Genomic DNA, 15645 nt, shown 5'->3' on the forward strand with positions numbered 1-15645 from the left:
ATCCCTTCTGACCTTCCTGGAGTTCTTAACAGTCCCTCACTATGTGGTTTCAGGGTACTGCCTTTTCTCTACAAACTCCAGGCACACCCATTCCAGAGCACGGAGTTTTGGGCAGTATCAGACAAAGGGGCAAGATGGACTCTTTTTCAAGGATCCATCAATAGATTTATCCGTCTTCTTGCATTTGCTCTTATATTCCTCATGGTTCTGCTTGGTAAAGACCTGTGCTTGGTGAAGGACTCCAAACTACTGGTTCAGGACACCAGTGAAACATTGCCCAGAAAGGTGGAAGGGGAGAGGGAAGGCCCAGGATCCAAGCGAGGTCTCAGAGAGCTCCATAAAGTGTTTTCAAAGCTTAAGTTCAAAGTATATGGACAGTACACGGTACATGGAGAGAAGTATGGTAGACGCCACACCTCCAGGGCATGTTAAACTCCCTGAAGCAATACAGGCACTCACCAGGAAGACCCGGGGGGTGGGGCAGGCCAGGCAAGGCTGAAAGCCTGGTACTTAGGGCATAACAGGTACCTGAAAACAACAGGAGATAAGGGGACGTAGCACTAAAATTAAACTAAATTAATAATCTAAGCTAAACTATTATTTACAATATTTACAGATTCTGTGCAGGAGTAAAGAAGAAGAGAAGAATGGACACAGGAGGTTCCAACCAAACCGTGAGCCATAGGAAAGGAACTGGAGAGGTGAATCATCTGTGCAGGCCTTTATGCCCTCAGTTGAAAGCATGAGGCGGCGCAAAGTGTGGGCATGGACCAACCGACACTGCTTTTGACAAATTTCTGGTCCCAGGCGTGCACACCCACCCACAGTGAATACCCATAGGGACCAGCACTCACAGAAGAATTAATGTTTGTGAAACACTCAGATGCTTTGCAATGAGTACCTTAGGGGAAAAATACATGAGGAAATCAATAATTCTGTCTTCAGAGGAAGGTTTGAATAAATATGCAGTAAATAAGGCCTAGGGTCATACACTGAACAATGAGGAAAAACAAAATACTGAATAGCTGCTCATTCACTGAGCACTGTTCACTGAATGAGGCAGGGGTCCTGTGGAAAAAGCAGGATGGGATCATGTAATCAAAAAGTATCATAATGCACATGCAAAAGGAGTGGAATTAAGGTTGCAAGCGCAACTTTAAATTCTGGTATTTCTTAAGTTTTGAGTCTTTGACTTTGCAACCTAATGTTCTTTTAACATAGTTTTTTGTGTACGTAATAATATATACAACCTTCATGAAACTAGAAATGCTCACCTCACTGAATCTTCTCCTCTAAGGGTTGGTTTTGTCAAACTGATACAGGTGAACACTGAGAAGGGTACAGAACAATAATAGGGTGGCCACTCTCTCTCTGCGATAAGGATTGACAGTGAACTTAACTTTTATATTCATGCCCCTGATTCCTAAAACTGCTACTTCCATATCTTCCTGTTTCGCCTGTTTCTTTTCTTCATGTATCATTAGGGGCTCTTTGGTGGTTCTCTCTTACCTGCTTCTCAGGCATCCTACCTACTCTCTTTAGTGCTTTTCAACACCCATCTGTAATAATCCCAGTTTCCCTCTCTGGACCAAGTTGGTAGCTAATTTCCAGTAAGTGACAGATCCTGCTGTTTTCACTGAATTATATACCTTTTGCCTAATCATAGTTACTTCTTACCTCTGTTTACCAAGATCTAGCTGACATACACAAAACTATCGATTCATATTGGACTAACCTCTGTATATATAAACAAATTTTGCGTCTAATTAGTATTGTTAACACTTTTAATGGCCTTTATATCCATATCAGGAAGGGACTGAAATGTTCACACTGTTTTGATAAATAGATAGCTGTCACTGGATGCTCCTCAATATTTCTGTGAAGTGTTCTACATTTTTGATATGTTTACCATCTCAGATAACCACCCTCTCCTTCCGCCAACACCCTGCACCAAAAAATGGGAAAAAAGATGGTGGTGAGGAAGGGAAGGAGAAGAATAAGAACATTTTAAGAATCTAGTGGTATTAACAGAAATCTGATCTTAGCTTTAGCTGCTTTTTTTAATTACCTTCACTAATATCTTGATTGTAGACTCCATCTGGTTCAATGTCAGAGGGGATCATAATGTGCCAAGTGGTCATCCTGGCTTCCGCTTCCAGTCCAAACCCATCAACACCACTACAATAAATTTAGAATGAACAGAAGCAGATAGGGTTTAAGAACTGAAGTGGTTAATCTTTCTGTGGTATCATCAAACCGAATCAACGCGTACTGCTACAGGAGCAGAGACATGCTTCTGGTCCCTCTTGTTTTGGGGATATGCAGCCTCACTCTGAGCTGCAGTTTTATGAAGAAGGGCATGGTTTTCTACTAAAGTCACTGGGGAAAGATAAGGTGAAACTTGTACAATTCAAATTGATGACAAGTGTCAAATGGGAAGCATTAGATTTCTGCTGGTATTAATACTCAAGAGACAGATAAAATACAAAGAACCAGGAAAAAAAATTCACCGGAAGAATATGGAAATTCAGATTGGTGTTCCTGACCTTTACAACAGAGTGCAAGACACATTATTTGGTCAAGCATTTGCCAGACTGCAGATCATCAGTTATTTATAACGGTTTAGGAAGGTGATACAAAGAAGAGGCTATTTATGCTGCTGGTGTAGAGAGCTGATATAATGCCTGATTGTTTTTAACCAATGTTGTATGCCCAGATGCTAAGGCAATGAGTGCACAAAAAAAATCATTATTTGCAAAATAATTCTAGTTCTTTTCTCTTTGAAACTCACATCCCACTTTGATTATCAACCACACTTATTACAAGCATTTCACTGTTATTGTTTTCTGACATTTGCTGGCAATATCTTGCAGATATTTTACACTATTAAAGCTTAATAAGGCTGATGAACAAGGTATATTCGTGTACGAATACCTTAACATAGCTGTGGAAAAGGAGATGGGCAATACAGTCTGAGGGGTATAATCCTAATTGTAATTTTGTTCAAGATGAACCATTTCAGTTATCTTGAACTTTCCTGGCATCAAACATTATAAACAGAGATCCACAATTTTGCCAGCTGTTTGTGATTCATCAGTAAACAGCCATAGCTTAGAGAGGAAGAAGAAACACTGTACAAGACTGACTCTAGTATGATGAATTTAAGTTTGAGGCACTTACCTCCCCATATGCAGATTAATTAGGCAGTGAGCTAGACAGCAGATGAACTCCTGATCATGGTTCCCGGGTCCCAGAATTAGGTTTCTGTTCACCGTAAGGACCCTTAGAGAATCAAGGAGAGCAACTTGCTGAGGGACAGTTTTGTGTGCCCTTGAGAACTGATACAAGATGGTCCTATTCAGGCAGTGATAAACAGCATCCAGTGATAACCCCTGAGATCTTCTTTTTGACTGATGGAAAGCACAAAACAATTAATATAATGTCAGACAGTGAAATCTCCACACAAACTTATTTCTTCAAATCCGACACTGATTTTTTTCAAAAAACTTTCATTTTACTAAAAGATCTTTGTACTGATTAATTCTTTAGCTCAATCCCAGTATGTATTAATGTCTTGCTTGCCTGGAAATGAGAACTGAAGTCATGTTGATAAATGGAGTGATAAGAATTTTGTTTTATGGCAACTTCTGTGGTAACTTATTGAAATGCTGTGTTCTAATTTTTCACAACAAAGGTTCTCAATGAGCTTCAGTGGAAGAGGAGGAGGAAGAGGAATCGTTGGACTCATCTTACTCCAGAAATCCTCTCACAAATTCATAACAGTTTTAAATCTAATTAATCTGAAATCAAGTTTAACTACTCCAGTTATAAAAATGGTTCCCAGCATCAGAGTCTTATCTATACTGCAGCAATGGTTTTAAGCCTGAATAATTGGGAAAATATCCCCAGAATAGACAAGACCTCTCTCTTCATCAGGCACTCAGACACCAGAGAGCTGAATACAGCATACTCAGACAGGTACATGAGTCAAACCCACTATCAAAACATTGTATCATAGCAGAACACTGATCCGCTACATATAAACACCAACAGGCCATGCTATGAAGGTGCAGACTCAAAAAGGGGAAAAAAAGAAAAAGGCTGAGGAGAAAAGCCCATATATTTCCAAAGACAGAGCACTAACATGAAAACTTACATTGCCTGCCCCCCCCCCCACTGTTCCTCAGATGTTCTTGTCAATTGCTGGAAATGGCCCACCTTGATTATCACTACAAAAGCCCCCCACCCATCACTCTGGTTACAGTGTGTATGGTAACACCCACTGTTTCATGTTCTCTATGTATATACATCTCCCCACTGTATTTTCCACTGAATGCATCCGATGAAGTGAGCTGTAGCTCACAAAAGCTTATGCTCAAATAAATTTGTTAGTCTCTAAGATACCACAAGTACTCCTTTTCTTTTTGCGAATACAGACTAACACGGCTGCTACTCTGAAACATTGCTCTTTTAGTCTCCTCTCCCAGTTTGGCATGAGAATGTCGAAACACTGTGTACGCAAACTTGCAAATCCTTTGGTATGTAACAGCCTAATACATTTCTCTGGAATTTTCATGCACTAGGGGCTTGTAAAATGACACCTAAGATTGTTCAGATCTTCAATAATATAACTACAGAGTCTGACAAATAATTTGTGGATGGCCCAAGATGTTGGGGATGAAAGGGGATATCTTGTCCTGAGTTGTTTCCATTCGTCTAGGCATTTATATCATGTTTATCATCATCACACTGCCAAGGAGAAAGATAAGGTGCTCTGGACAATCTTTTAAAACTACACTAATTAAACAAATATGCTTTCTTTGGGGCTGGGACCACCCTTTTGTTCTGTGTTTGTAGAGCACTGAGGGGTCCTGGACCATGACGTGCGCTCCTAGGCACTGCAGTAATACAACTACTATGAAGAACTGTTACCTGTGAAATTAGCTGAATGATGAAGTCTACAAGAAGCTTGGATTCCTTGTTGAACATGCCCTGCCAAAGCTTATCCACCACACGCTGTGTGAAATAAAACACATTGTTCACCAGCACCTGGTAACTGCCACCACTTGTAATAGGCAGAGATGCATCTTCACCTAAATTACAAAAGAACATAAAATGATTTAAACAACAACAACAAAACCCCTCTCCAATCACCTATTTGTGTTCAGCATGCCCAATAGCTTCTAAAGACTAATTTCTTTATTCTGCAACATGGTGAAAGTGCTACAGTCATCTGAATGAAATGCTACCTGGAATTGTCAGTCAAACAAAAGGAGGTTAATGTCATATGCAAGATATTTATTGAACTGTAATAGTGACAATGTGAAGTGGGCACTGAAGGCATATTTTTAAGCACAGACCAAAACAAGGAAGGAAGAAAAACAATGCCATACGTGCATATTGAAGGATGTGTTAATATTTGTTGGGTAAGGCTTTATTCCACCAACTGATATCTCTCTAAGAGGACAGAGCAGAGCCACACAAGTACAACTCCCTGTGCTCATGACTGAGTTCATGAAGTTCATAACATGATCTTTTGTATCCGTTATTGGTCTGCTATAAGAGAAGCATCATGGACACCTGGTTTTGTTCACCTTCTGGAGCATGATGGCTAACAAGATCAACACAACATCTATGCCACATCCAAGTCTAAAGCTACTGAAAGGAATCCAGGAAATCTGAGGCCTCCACACAGTTGCCTCACCACAACCTCCCCAATAACATTTTTCCAAAAAAGGAAGTTCAGATAGGAGAATAGTTGATGAGACGGTTCCCATCAAGAGATGGTTCCTTAAGCATTGAGGCCTTCAGTCCATCATTTGAGGATTCCTGCATATTGGTCTCCCAAAGGAAGGCACTAAATCTCCATATATGATGCACCTCTATATTTCTCTCTTACACATACACAGCACCTAGCACTGGAGACCCAAAATTGCTACTGTAATACTAACCACCTCCAAGTTAATTTGATACATCAAGTTTATAATAGGAAGGCATATCTGTATTTTGTCTAATGCCCAATGGTGTATGTATTTACCTGCTAACACGAACACCTATACTTCATTTGCACAGGAACTAACAAACTGTTAAAAAAACACAGAACACCTACAGCCAAAATATGCGCTTGTGTGGGTTTCTTCCTCATGACAGGAATAACAATTTCATGTCTGAGTTCACCAGCAACAAAAAGTTAGAGTGAATTAGCGTTCTCAGCAGGATGTACATCTGCTGACACAGATTCCGAGAAGGAATAAGAATTCAGACACGAATGCATGTAAGGAGCTGGGGATTTTCAGATGGAGTGTGCTATTTACTAGAAACTGTTCTGTAGACTGTAATGTTGATATTGTTCATATTAAACTAGTGCTAAACAAAACCATTTTCTAACAAATAACAGATCTTAGTTTACAACAACAGTCAAAGTCCCCAGTGTGTCTCATGCATTCATATGCTAAGCACGGCCCTTGTCACAGGCTCTGCTAGCAGTTTCCTGTTTCCTTTTGACCAGCTAGTAGCTAGTTCTTATACTGCTGATGAGTGGAGTAGAAGGAAATAAGGATTCCCCTTCCTGCTTCTGCAACCGCATGAGGCTGGCCATAACAGCAGTCCTGACCCTTACGGGAATACAGGGGCAGTGCCTCTAACTGCTTCCCCGCAGGAGCAATTGGGTGCGAGCCAGATGAAGCCATGGCTCTGACCTCCAACCCAAAGGAGATGGTCGGGCACCCTGAATGGGGACAAGAGCATGCTACTCCCTTTAAATGGGTTTGGTAAATCACTTCCCCCTCAAAAACAACTGTCAGCCCGAAGGGGTGCTGCTGCTCTGAGTCACAATGCCTTCCAGTGCACGCCCACAACAGTAGGTTTATGCACTGCCCCTTACCATGGGCTTCGTGCACACAGTCCTTTTAAAAAAATCACTGTGTGTGTTTACAAACAGTTGGTATCTTGCTCCCCACTGGCCCTCACCTGGTAAAAACTGAGGATCAATAGGAGTTTTATGCCAACTGTATTTTATTTTTTAATATTGAACTTATTCTGAGGCACTGTAACAAGCTTACAGTGTTTGCCTCAAACTCTCCACCATTACCAGGTGTTCATATTGCTGCGAACCATTAAGTGGGGTTGTGTTCACTCACTGGTACAGTTGACTTGTTACCCCCACGTATACAAGGAAAGTGAGAACATTCCTCATCCAGACAGCTAGAATTTAGAACAGACAAGTCTTGAACAAAGAAATCCTGGGGCAACCAAGCCTGGGGAGAAGGCTTCAGTTGAACTGACGTAACTACAAAGGCAGGCAAACCTGAGGAGAAGGTTTGCTTTGGGGTTTCGTGTACTATTATTTTGGAATTACTCTGTTAATAAATTGGACCCTAGGAGGTATAACTTTTTGGATCCTGCAAATATTTAGTTTTGTTTAAAAAGAGGTAAAGTCCCACCCCTGCATGCTTCTCCATTCTCTCTGGTTCCAAAAGAAGAGACTGTCCCCTATAGATGACTTTACATGCAATAACCATGGAAAAGGGGAGCAACACTTGATTGAAAAGAGGCTGCTGCCATTTTTAATAACAGCCTCCACAAAATCTGCAATTGGTGAGCAGAGGACAGTGACAAATTTGTTCTTTTCATGAAGTCAAACTGGGCATCTGAGCAGTGACTTCCCTGGACTCATCTCAGAGCCATCTCATGATCATCTGCCTCTCCTCTGTCAGCCCTCCACACAGCCATCGAGATTACAAGCTTTTCATGGAAAAGGACAGTGTCGTGTTTGCTCAGCACTCTTCACAATGAGGCCCTAATCCCACAAAGTTCTCTTGGTTGTTGCAGTAACATCAATAAAATAATAAAAGATGGGAAAGGAAAGAAGGCCAACTTTTAGCAATCCAAGCCCCAGCAACAACTAAACCTGGGGGAAGGGCAAGCCCTCTGTTGAGGGGAAGAGGGCATGACTGATGGTGCGGGTCAGGGATGGGATGATAAAATTCAGTCCCATTTTCTCTTGCTTCCTTTCTCGGCCAAATTTTTTTTGGTTCATAATTGTAACACATGCTTCACATGTATAACAGTCTTTGAACTCCTAACGGTTCACAGATTGGGCATGATGGAGATTTGCTGTCATGAGTGTAAGAAAAGTAATACATCCCCTTACATATCAAGGGACAAAAAGATACAGAAGATAAGGCGAACCAAATCTTAAGGAAAGGGGGAAGAAGAAATTAAAAACAAAAACAAAACCACCAAAGACTGATGTTGGCTTTGGTAATGGAAAAAGGATGATTTAATTGGGGATTGGTCCTGCTTTGAGCAGGGGGTTGGACTAGATGACCTCCTGAGGTCCCTTCCAACTCTGATATTCTATGATTCTATGATACGTGCATCAATAAATGAAAAGGAAAGAACAAATTACCCAATAAAACATCAGCTGCAAGTAAGTGGTCCATCACACTGTCCAGAATGTAAGTCTGAAACTCTTTCTGCTGTGTCCTTGTTGATCTTTCAGGGGAAGCCTTCAACACAATCAATAGATAGAGTAAGTTGCTTTAAGGAAATAGCCGCAGAACAGAAAATGATACTATATGTTGAACTACGGTTACTCCATGGAAATTTTCACCTTGTTAGGTACATAAAATCTAAGAATGTTATCAATTATTTGTTATAAATAAAAACATCTAATTTTCTGGAACACACATGACTGGGACCTGTCCAGCTTTGGCAAGAGAGACTGGATGATCTTTCCCCCATTTCTGATTTCTAAGCCTCTTGGAGTACATGTGCCCAATTACAACCCTGCCTTAAATTAAAGCCACTGCTACAAAAGTAAGTTTAAGGATGGAGTTCAATCCATGGGTTGCACTGTGTCATTTTATACCGCATAGAGTGTTATTTTTATTTCCATAAGGCAAATTTCTGTTTTGCCAGCCTATTTTCTTTGTAACAAACTACTAAAATATTAATAAATAACTTATGATATTTGTAATGGGAAAAACAGACTTATTTCCTTAGCTCACACTGGCATCCACTAGTGTATGGCACATTTAAATTAACTATTTGAATGAATATATCAACCCGAAAGACTTTTTAAAATTTCAATATTAGCTTTGGGATAGCTGCACAAACAGACTTCTGAAGCTCATACAGAGACACCATGAAGGTTATGGAAAGTGACACTGCATCCAAGGCCTCTTTTTCTACCTGCTCTTAAAGAGGCAACAGTTTTATTACAATACATTGCTAATCCTACCTAGCTACTGTTCTCTTACTTCTCTCTCTGTTGGCGTATCCCAGGACTGTAATATCAGTACCCTTTCCCCCCAATGCCACACTGAGTGAGCTCATCAGCTTAAATAATCAATTAGGACCTACATACTGATGAGGTTTTAAATAACCTCTCCATGCTTGACTGAGATTGTACCTCTTTTAAGTTATTTTTAAACTTCAAGGTATTAAACAATGGAGAGCAAAAAACCCCCAAACATTTAAAAACATGAGTACATAAAGTGTCTCTAAACGCCATTGGTGGGTGTTAAATGACAATTTAAAACCATTATATAAATCTACAGAAAACCTGATATTCAACGTTTATTACAACCTCAAAAACCAACTACATACGAAAAAAGTTTCATATGAAATTTACTCTGTAAAAAGAGCAGGAAAATAGCAGTCCTACCTCTAGCAGGAGGTCTATTAGTGGAGTCTGCTTGCTAGCAGGTGTGAGGCAGAGGTTATCGATTATGAGCACACGCATGAAGTCAAACACAAACTTCTTGGCAGGATGGTTGGTTAGGTACGTCTTGGAGCCCACATTGCAGTACTCCGACTGGCTCCTGTTCATGCCAGTGTCGGTTGCAAATGCTCTGAACTCTTCAGCTGGGGATCCAACTTCATCATCAAGATCAGTAACCTATGGAAAAAAATCAACATGTTAAAACCCTACAACTTTGCCATTATTTCCTTAACTGCTACTGGTTTTGTTCCATATTATTTTATGTGAGAGTTATTTATTTACCCCATAATTCTGTTTCTCTGAAGATACCTTTTTTGAAAGATGGTCATTCCCACGTCTCAGCTGCCCAGTGTGAAACAGGATGAACTCCTCATCTCTCTCGCTCTCTCTTTTGTTTTTAATACATACATACATACATGCTTTTGTGCTCATGAAGGGTACCATGGCAATGGTGAAAGAGTTCCTTGTAGTGTGCTATTACAGCAAAACTATATGAGCAACAAAGCAAGATTCCTAATAATGAACTTTAAATTCAATCTAAGAGAGGCATTTCAATTTAGGAGGATTTCCCCACCCCCACCCCAAATTCATTAATGGGTACAAACTGTCATCTTTTGACAACTGTTGAGATTTACCAAGTGAACAAATTTCTAACTCTAGTGAAGTATCATGCAGATATGGAAAGTGTAATACATATTTGTTACTTAAATGTAAGTTTTGAAAGACTGACAGGCACTGTTTTCACTACTATCCATAGACACTATTGAGGTTTTTTCAAGTTAGCTTAAGATCACAAAGGAGTTGGGAAGAGATATTTTTCTACTATTCCAACATTTCCCCACATTATACGCTAAGTCATTCCTCTTACTGTAAACAGCCTTACAGATATTTCATTTCCATCATGCCTTCAGTGGGAAAAAGGTAAGAGAGCTGTAATTTCACAATTAGCAATCTGTTCTCTGTAAAGTAATTTACAAGACATTTATCATTTCATAATTAGCACTCTGCTATATGCAGTATATTTTCAGCTCGTGTTAACTGAACAAAGCAGTTAAAGTGAATGAATTTTGAGTGCACCTATTTCAAATACAAGTTAAATTTAAAAATGGATAAGAGAATCTGTACCGAAGACACACTAGTCTGTACATTTCCAACTCTGTGCCTATACCTGGTGTGGAGACATTATGTCAATAGCTGCATCTACTAGAAGTAGTTTGTGAAGCGATATTATTCTCCATTAAACTTCTTCATATCTCTGGTTATATTTTTGTCAACGTTTCAATCAATAACACTGTGTTACAACATGAGCCATAGATAATCACTCTTTTCCTTTCCCTTTTTGCTCTGTAAGTATGATGGTGTGATCTGTAATGTGACATTCAGAGTGACGCAGCCAGCAAGAAGAAAATTCCAGCAAGCGGCATGTAAAGAAGGCAACACAAACAACGTAACTCCTGCCTCCTCTTCAGGTTGGAACGTAACATCTATTGGTAGTCTACACCGCACACTCCTTACAGCAGCACGTAGAGTATATACACTGCATATCTTCTTTCATGGCTATAAACAGCAGTGTAGACAGCAAGGCACTGTTAGGGAAGTAAAGACATGCCCAAACCCTTCGGGTCTGTACCCCACATAGCTCTCCACACACCCAAGCAGTGCCTCAGCTATCCACATTGCTATTTTTAGCAATGTAGCATCCCACTGCCGGGTGGCTTTCCACTACAGGGAAAGGCTTTGGCAGGGAGGAGGCAACAAGGAAAGTCTCCAGCAGCTCCCTCATGCTGGAGTCTTTTCCCACTGCCTCCCCACTGCCAGAGCCTTTCACTGACATGTGTAGCAACGCACCGCGGTGTGGATGCAGCCTGCTTTTCACTATGGCATGTGGCTATATGTACCTACCACCTGCCACTGCCAGTGGTTTGCAGTGTACTTATAGCCTTTGAGTAACAGAGGAAGGATGGTCTTGTGGTTAAGGCATTGGAGAGGGATTTGGGAGAACTGTGATTGTAGTTTCAGGCTTTACCACATGCTTCTTCTCTGACTTTAGACAAGTAAATTAAGCTATTTGTGTCAGTTTCCCTACCTGTAAAATGGAGGCAATACTACCCCACATTACCCTGAACGGGTGCTGAAAAGGGTAAATTCATTAAAATCCATGAGGTGCTCAGACAATGCACCAAAGAAAAATATTCAGTAAAATGCATACAACTCCCCCAGAGCAATGGCTTGAAATTTCATAGTGCAGAAACTGACCTCCAATTTAGCGTTAAGATTTTTTTGGTCATTTGTTCATATTTGAAGGCCTGATTAATTTCATCGTCTAATTAGACATAAAATATTTTCTTTACATGGTGAAAAATAATATGCTCTTGGTCTAAGAATCTAGGTATAAAGGTCCAGCTCAGATCTCAGATTGGTAACAATTCCTTTAAAAAATGGAGTTCATAAAAGAAATGTCAACAGGACCTCAGAGAAGCAACATGTGATCCTGCTGTAACAACCACTACATACCTACTTCTATCTTATGAAGACGTCTTTAACTTGTAGCCTATTCACCGTGGCTATGCTGTCAATCACTGTAGCTACGCTGTCAACTGGCTTACATTTGAGGGAAATGACAGGCAAGTGAAAACTCAATATCCTGGCTGGAGTGTATTCTATTTTTCAGTTACCTACCATCTCAGAGTAAGGTCGGATGTTGAAAGGAAACACGGTTGCTGCCAATGCACACAGGAACTCTGGGCTCATCCACATGGAAGTCAGGTCTGGAACATTGTGATACAAATATCGAAAGAACTGCATCAAGGTGACTGGATATTCTCGAAGCCAAGAGCCTTCTTCCTCTGACTGCCAAGGCTATGTTGAAAAGAAATTGCAAAAATTATTGTAGATGGCAATAGTTAAAAAAGAACTCTCTTTCTAAAGTAGTGTATTTTCTTAAAGAGCAATAGCTATGTCACAGTGAAGTACAAACGCTACTTGTCAACTACTGGTATGTATATGTTATGAGAGAGAGGAAATAACTTTCCCCATATAAATGTAACAATTTCCTAGCTAAGTTAATATTTCATGCCTATCGGCATGCAAAGAATATCATATGATTTTTAATGTAATATTAGGATCTAAATCTAAATCTATGCTGCCTACACATACAATTATTCATAGTGGCTTGAGCATGCAATTGCAGTCTCAGAATTGCTATCTGTTGGTGCTGTTGCACACACTGAAAAGAATACCAATACAAGGGGAGTAACATGAACAAAGGCTATCAAACAGGAGATAGAGCAGAAGTCTTAACGTAACCCCTCCCAAATAATATTACACTTCTCAAGGCAATTCAAGATGAGACTCAGTCTCTTGGATGGTGGGAAAAAATACATTTCTTACTGATGAAGAAACCAGAGACTTGGTCTAGGAAGTCTGCTGGGAGATGCTTTCTAAGGGGGAGGGAAAGTGGCAATGCAGATGGAAGAATACTACCATTACCCAAAAGGGATCCAGAAGCTGTTGGAAGGGTACACTATATGCCAGTAACAGCCTCATCTATGCTGTCAGAAGGATGAGTGGAAAGCTAATAACCTTCTTTACCCACATCCAGCTAAGCAGAATCTGATGGCTCATGCACCACTTAATATGTAACTTGTTTCTTGAATACGAGGCTTTAAGAAGTACTCTACTGCACTGAAAAAATAGCATTTATTATCCAAATAGGGTAAGATATAAAGGGGGGCCTGACAGATTTTACTCTGTTTTCAGAAAAGGCTTATATTACACACTGTAGGCACTGGAGTAATGAAAATATGTCCTCTATACTATATATATTAAATCAAAAGTCTGCAGGATAAACTGCAGAACAGCTAAAGGGGAGCTGTTCTGCAGTTTAAGTAAATTAACGACAAGTTAAGGTCGAAGCCAATGCTGAAAGGATAATAGGTGTCTGTCTAATAAACATTATAAGCCAGCAACCAATATCAAAGCTAAAACCTTCATTACTTCCTCTAAGTCGCACAGCTTGTAATTTCTATTATTCATAATGAACACTCAGTAATGAATCTAGCTTAATCAGAAACTAACTACAATGAAAACAGATGTTTCCAGTTTACTGATTTCTTCTGTTCAGTTATACCATTTGTAATGGTTGGGTGAACTCCCTGTCTAGACTTTTTCCACAGTCACAGCTTGTTTATCATTAAGGTTCAGACCCACAGGTCAACAAAAGCGTGCTAGGTATTTTACAGACATGAAATCTTGTATTGAGAACCACACAGACAGACCTCAGTGCTAGTGCCTACGTAAAAAGAAAAGGAGTACTTGTGGCACCTTAGAGACTAACCAATTTACCTGAGCATGAGCTTTCGTGAGCTACAGCTCACTTCATTGGATGCATACCGTGGAAACTTCATCGGTATGCATCCGATGAAGTGAGCTGTAGCTCACGAAAGCTCATGCTCAAATAAACTGGTTAGTCTCTAAGGTGCCACAAGCACTCCTTTTCTTTTTGCGAATACAGACTAACACGGCTGTTACTCTGAAAAGAGCCTAAGTAGACATACGAAGGAGAAGATGGATGAAGAAGGAAAACAATTTTAATTTTGTAATTTTATTCTAACCTTTGCTTATTTGCTCTTTTTGTGCATGTTAATTTCTGTCTATTTCACCCCTTTCTCCTCCGGTTTTATCCTTCTCTTCCTATGTAATTATGGCATCTTTGCATTCCATCAATAACTGCCCCTTCATCTGCCCACCAACTTCCACTGACCACCTCTTCGCTATTATGTCAAGAGGAACAAAATGAGATCTGTCCCACAAAACATGTTAAAAGTTAGTAGACTGTTGCTGGACCTGGAGAATTATGTTCTCCCAGCCTGGGAGTCTCTTCTTGCAGCTCTTGTGGCCAGAATCCCTGGTGGACTAGCAGGGTAACGTGTATCCATTTAAACAATTCTCTCTAAAACGTAGATTGAATAATTTCTGCAAAAGTTAAAGAACTATTGCATGGGAGATCGTTTGAACAGATACACACACCATGCCAAAGTAAATATGGGAAGTCAAACTCTCTCTTTTGAAGAGTTTAGAATCAGCATTTAAAAAAAAATACAATACATTTCCTGGCACCTAGTGGATTTCCTCCAGCAGGAAAGCTATTAATAGTCAGTGGACTTGACTTGTCTGTATGTGGATGCTTCTTCATGCACAAATCTTTAACTCACATAGCTCCAAGCAGATGGGCACTGAAGTCTTAAATATTCCCCAATGATGTAAATCAGAAAAGAAATTTCCTAATCTCTGCCAAAGGCACTTTATCAGCTCCACTTTTTGGTTAAGTACAAAGTGTGAGCCCACTGCAACCCCTGTCATCTCCCCTAACCCCAACCCCCTTAATTTCCCACAAATGTGAAAATTAAAATAGTTAAAAATTTTAAAAGATGCTTAAAAATAAAAATTGATAGTCAAATAAAACAAAACAAACAAAAAAACCCCAAAACACAACAAACCTCTGCCAACCCAAACTAAGAGACAGATTTATAATTTTGGTTTGCATCATTGTTCAATGAAAAACTAACCTTTCTAATCTGTCTTTTGCATTTCGGAGTTCAGTAGAGACTAGGAGGTCTGTACGGACGGGCCCCAACAGGACTCTATACTTACTGAATTCAGCATGCTCCTGAGCATTCCCAATAATAAAAAGGCAGCTTCTGTGCAAACATTGTTGATTGAAGACACCACAGTGCCACTGGAGGCAGGAACTCCGAATATAAATGTCCAGATAGAATCTAAGTCAAACTATTGGAGGTGAGAGGGAAGAAAGAAAGAGAAAAGCTAAAATTAACCTTTGTTCCTATGCAATTTGATTGATTTTCTGCTTTTCTCTATTACCAGTGATTTGTTCACTTATTTTGACATGATATATCTAA

The 15645-nt window shown here is 39.9% G+C and overlaps 1 protein-coding gene across 6 annotated transcripts in view; it reads right to left on the reverse strand.

The window, feature by feature from the left end:
- The window catches only part of WDFY3 (WD repeat and FYVE domain containing 3), a 306761-nt gene that overhangs the window by 67778 nt on the left and 223338 nt on the right, over positions 1 to 15645 (reverse strand). For all 6 annotated transcript variants that reach the window (XM_075127477.1, XM_048848044.2, XM_048848041.2 and 3 more), the window contains 7 exons: positions 15380 to 15514; positions 12407 to 12586; positions 9671 to 9904; positions 8411 to 8510; positions 4933 to 5093; positions 3181 to 3410; positions 2069 to 2178 (listed from right to left, as the gene is read on the reverse strand). In XM_075127477.1, the coding sequence (XP_074983578.1) occupies positions 2069 to 2178; positions 3181 to 3410; positions 4933 to 5093; positions 8411 to 8510; positions 9671 to 9904; positions 12407 to 12586; positions 15380 to 15514 (1150 nt within the window). The remainder of the gene's footprint in view (positions 1 to 2068; positions 2179 to 3180; positions 3411 to 4932; positions 5094 to 8410; positions 8511 to 9670; positions 9905 to 12406; positions 12587 to 15379; positions 15515 to 15645) is intronic.

The sequence above is a fragment of the Caretta caretta genome, chromosome 4 (assembly GCF_965140235.1).
Source record: "Caretta caretta isolate rCarCar2 chromosome 4, rCarCar1.hap1, whole genome shotgun sequence".
In the NCBI taxonomy this organism is placed as follows: domain Eukaryota; kingdom Metazoa; phylum Chordata; order Testudines; family Cheloniidae; genus Caretta; species Caretta caretta.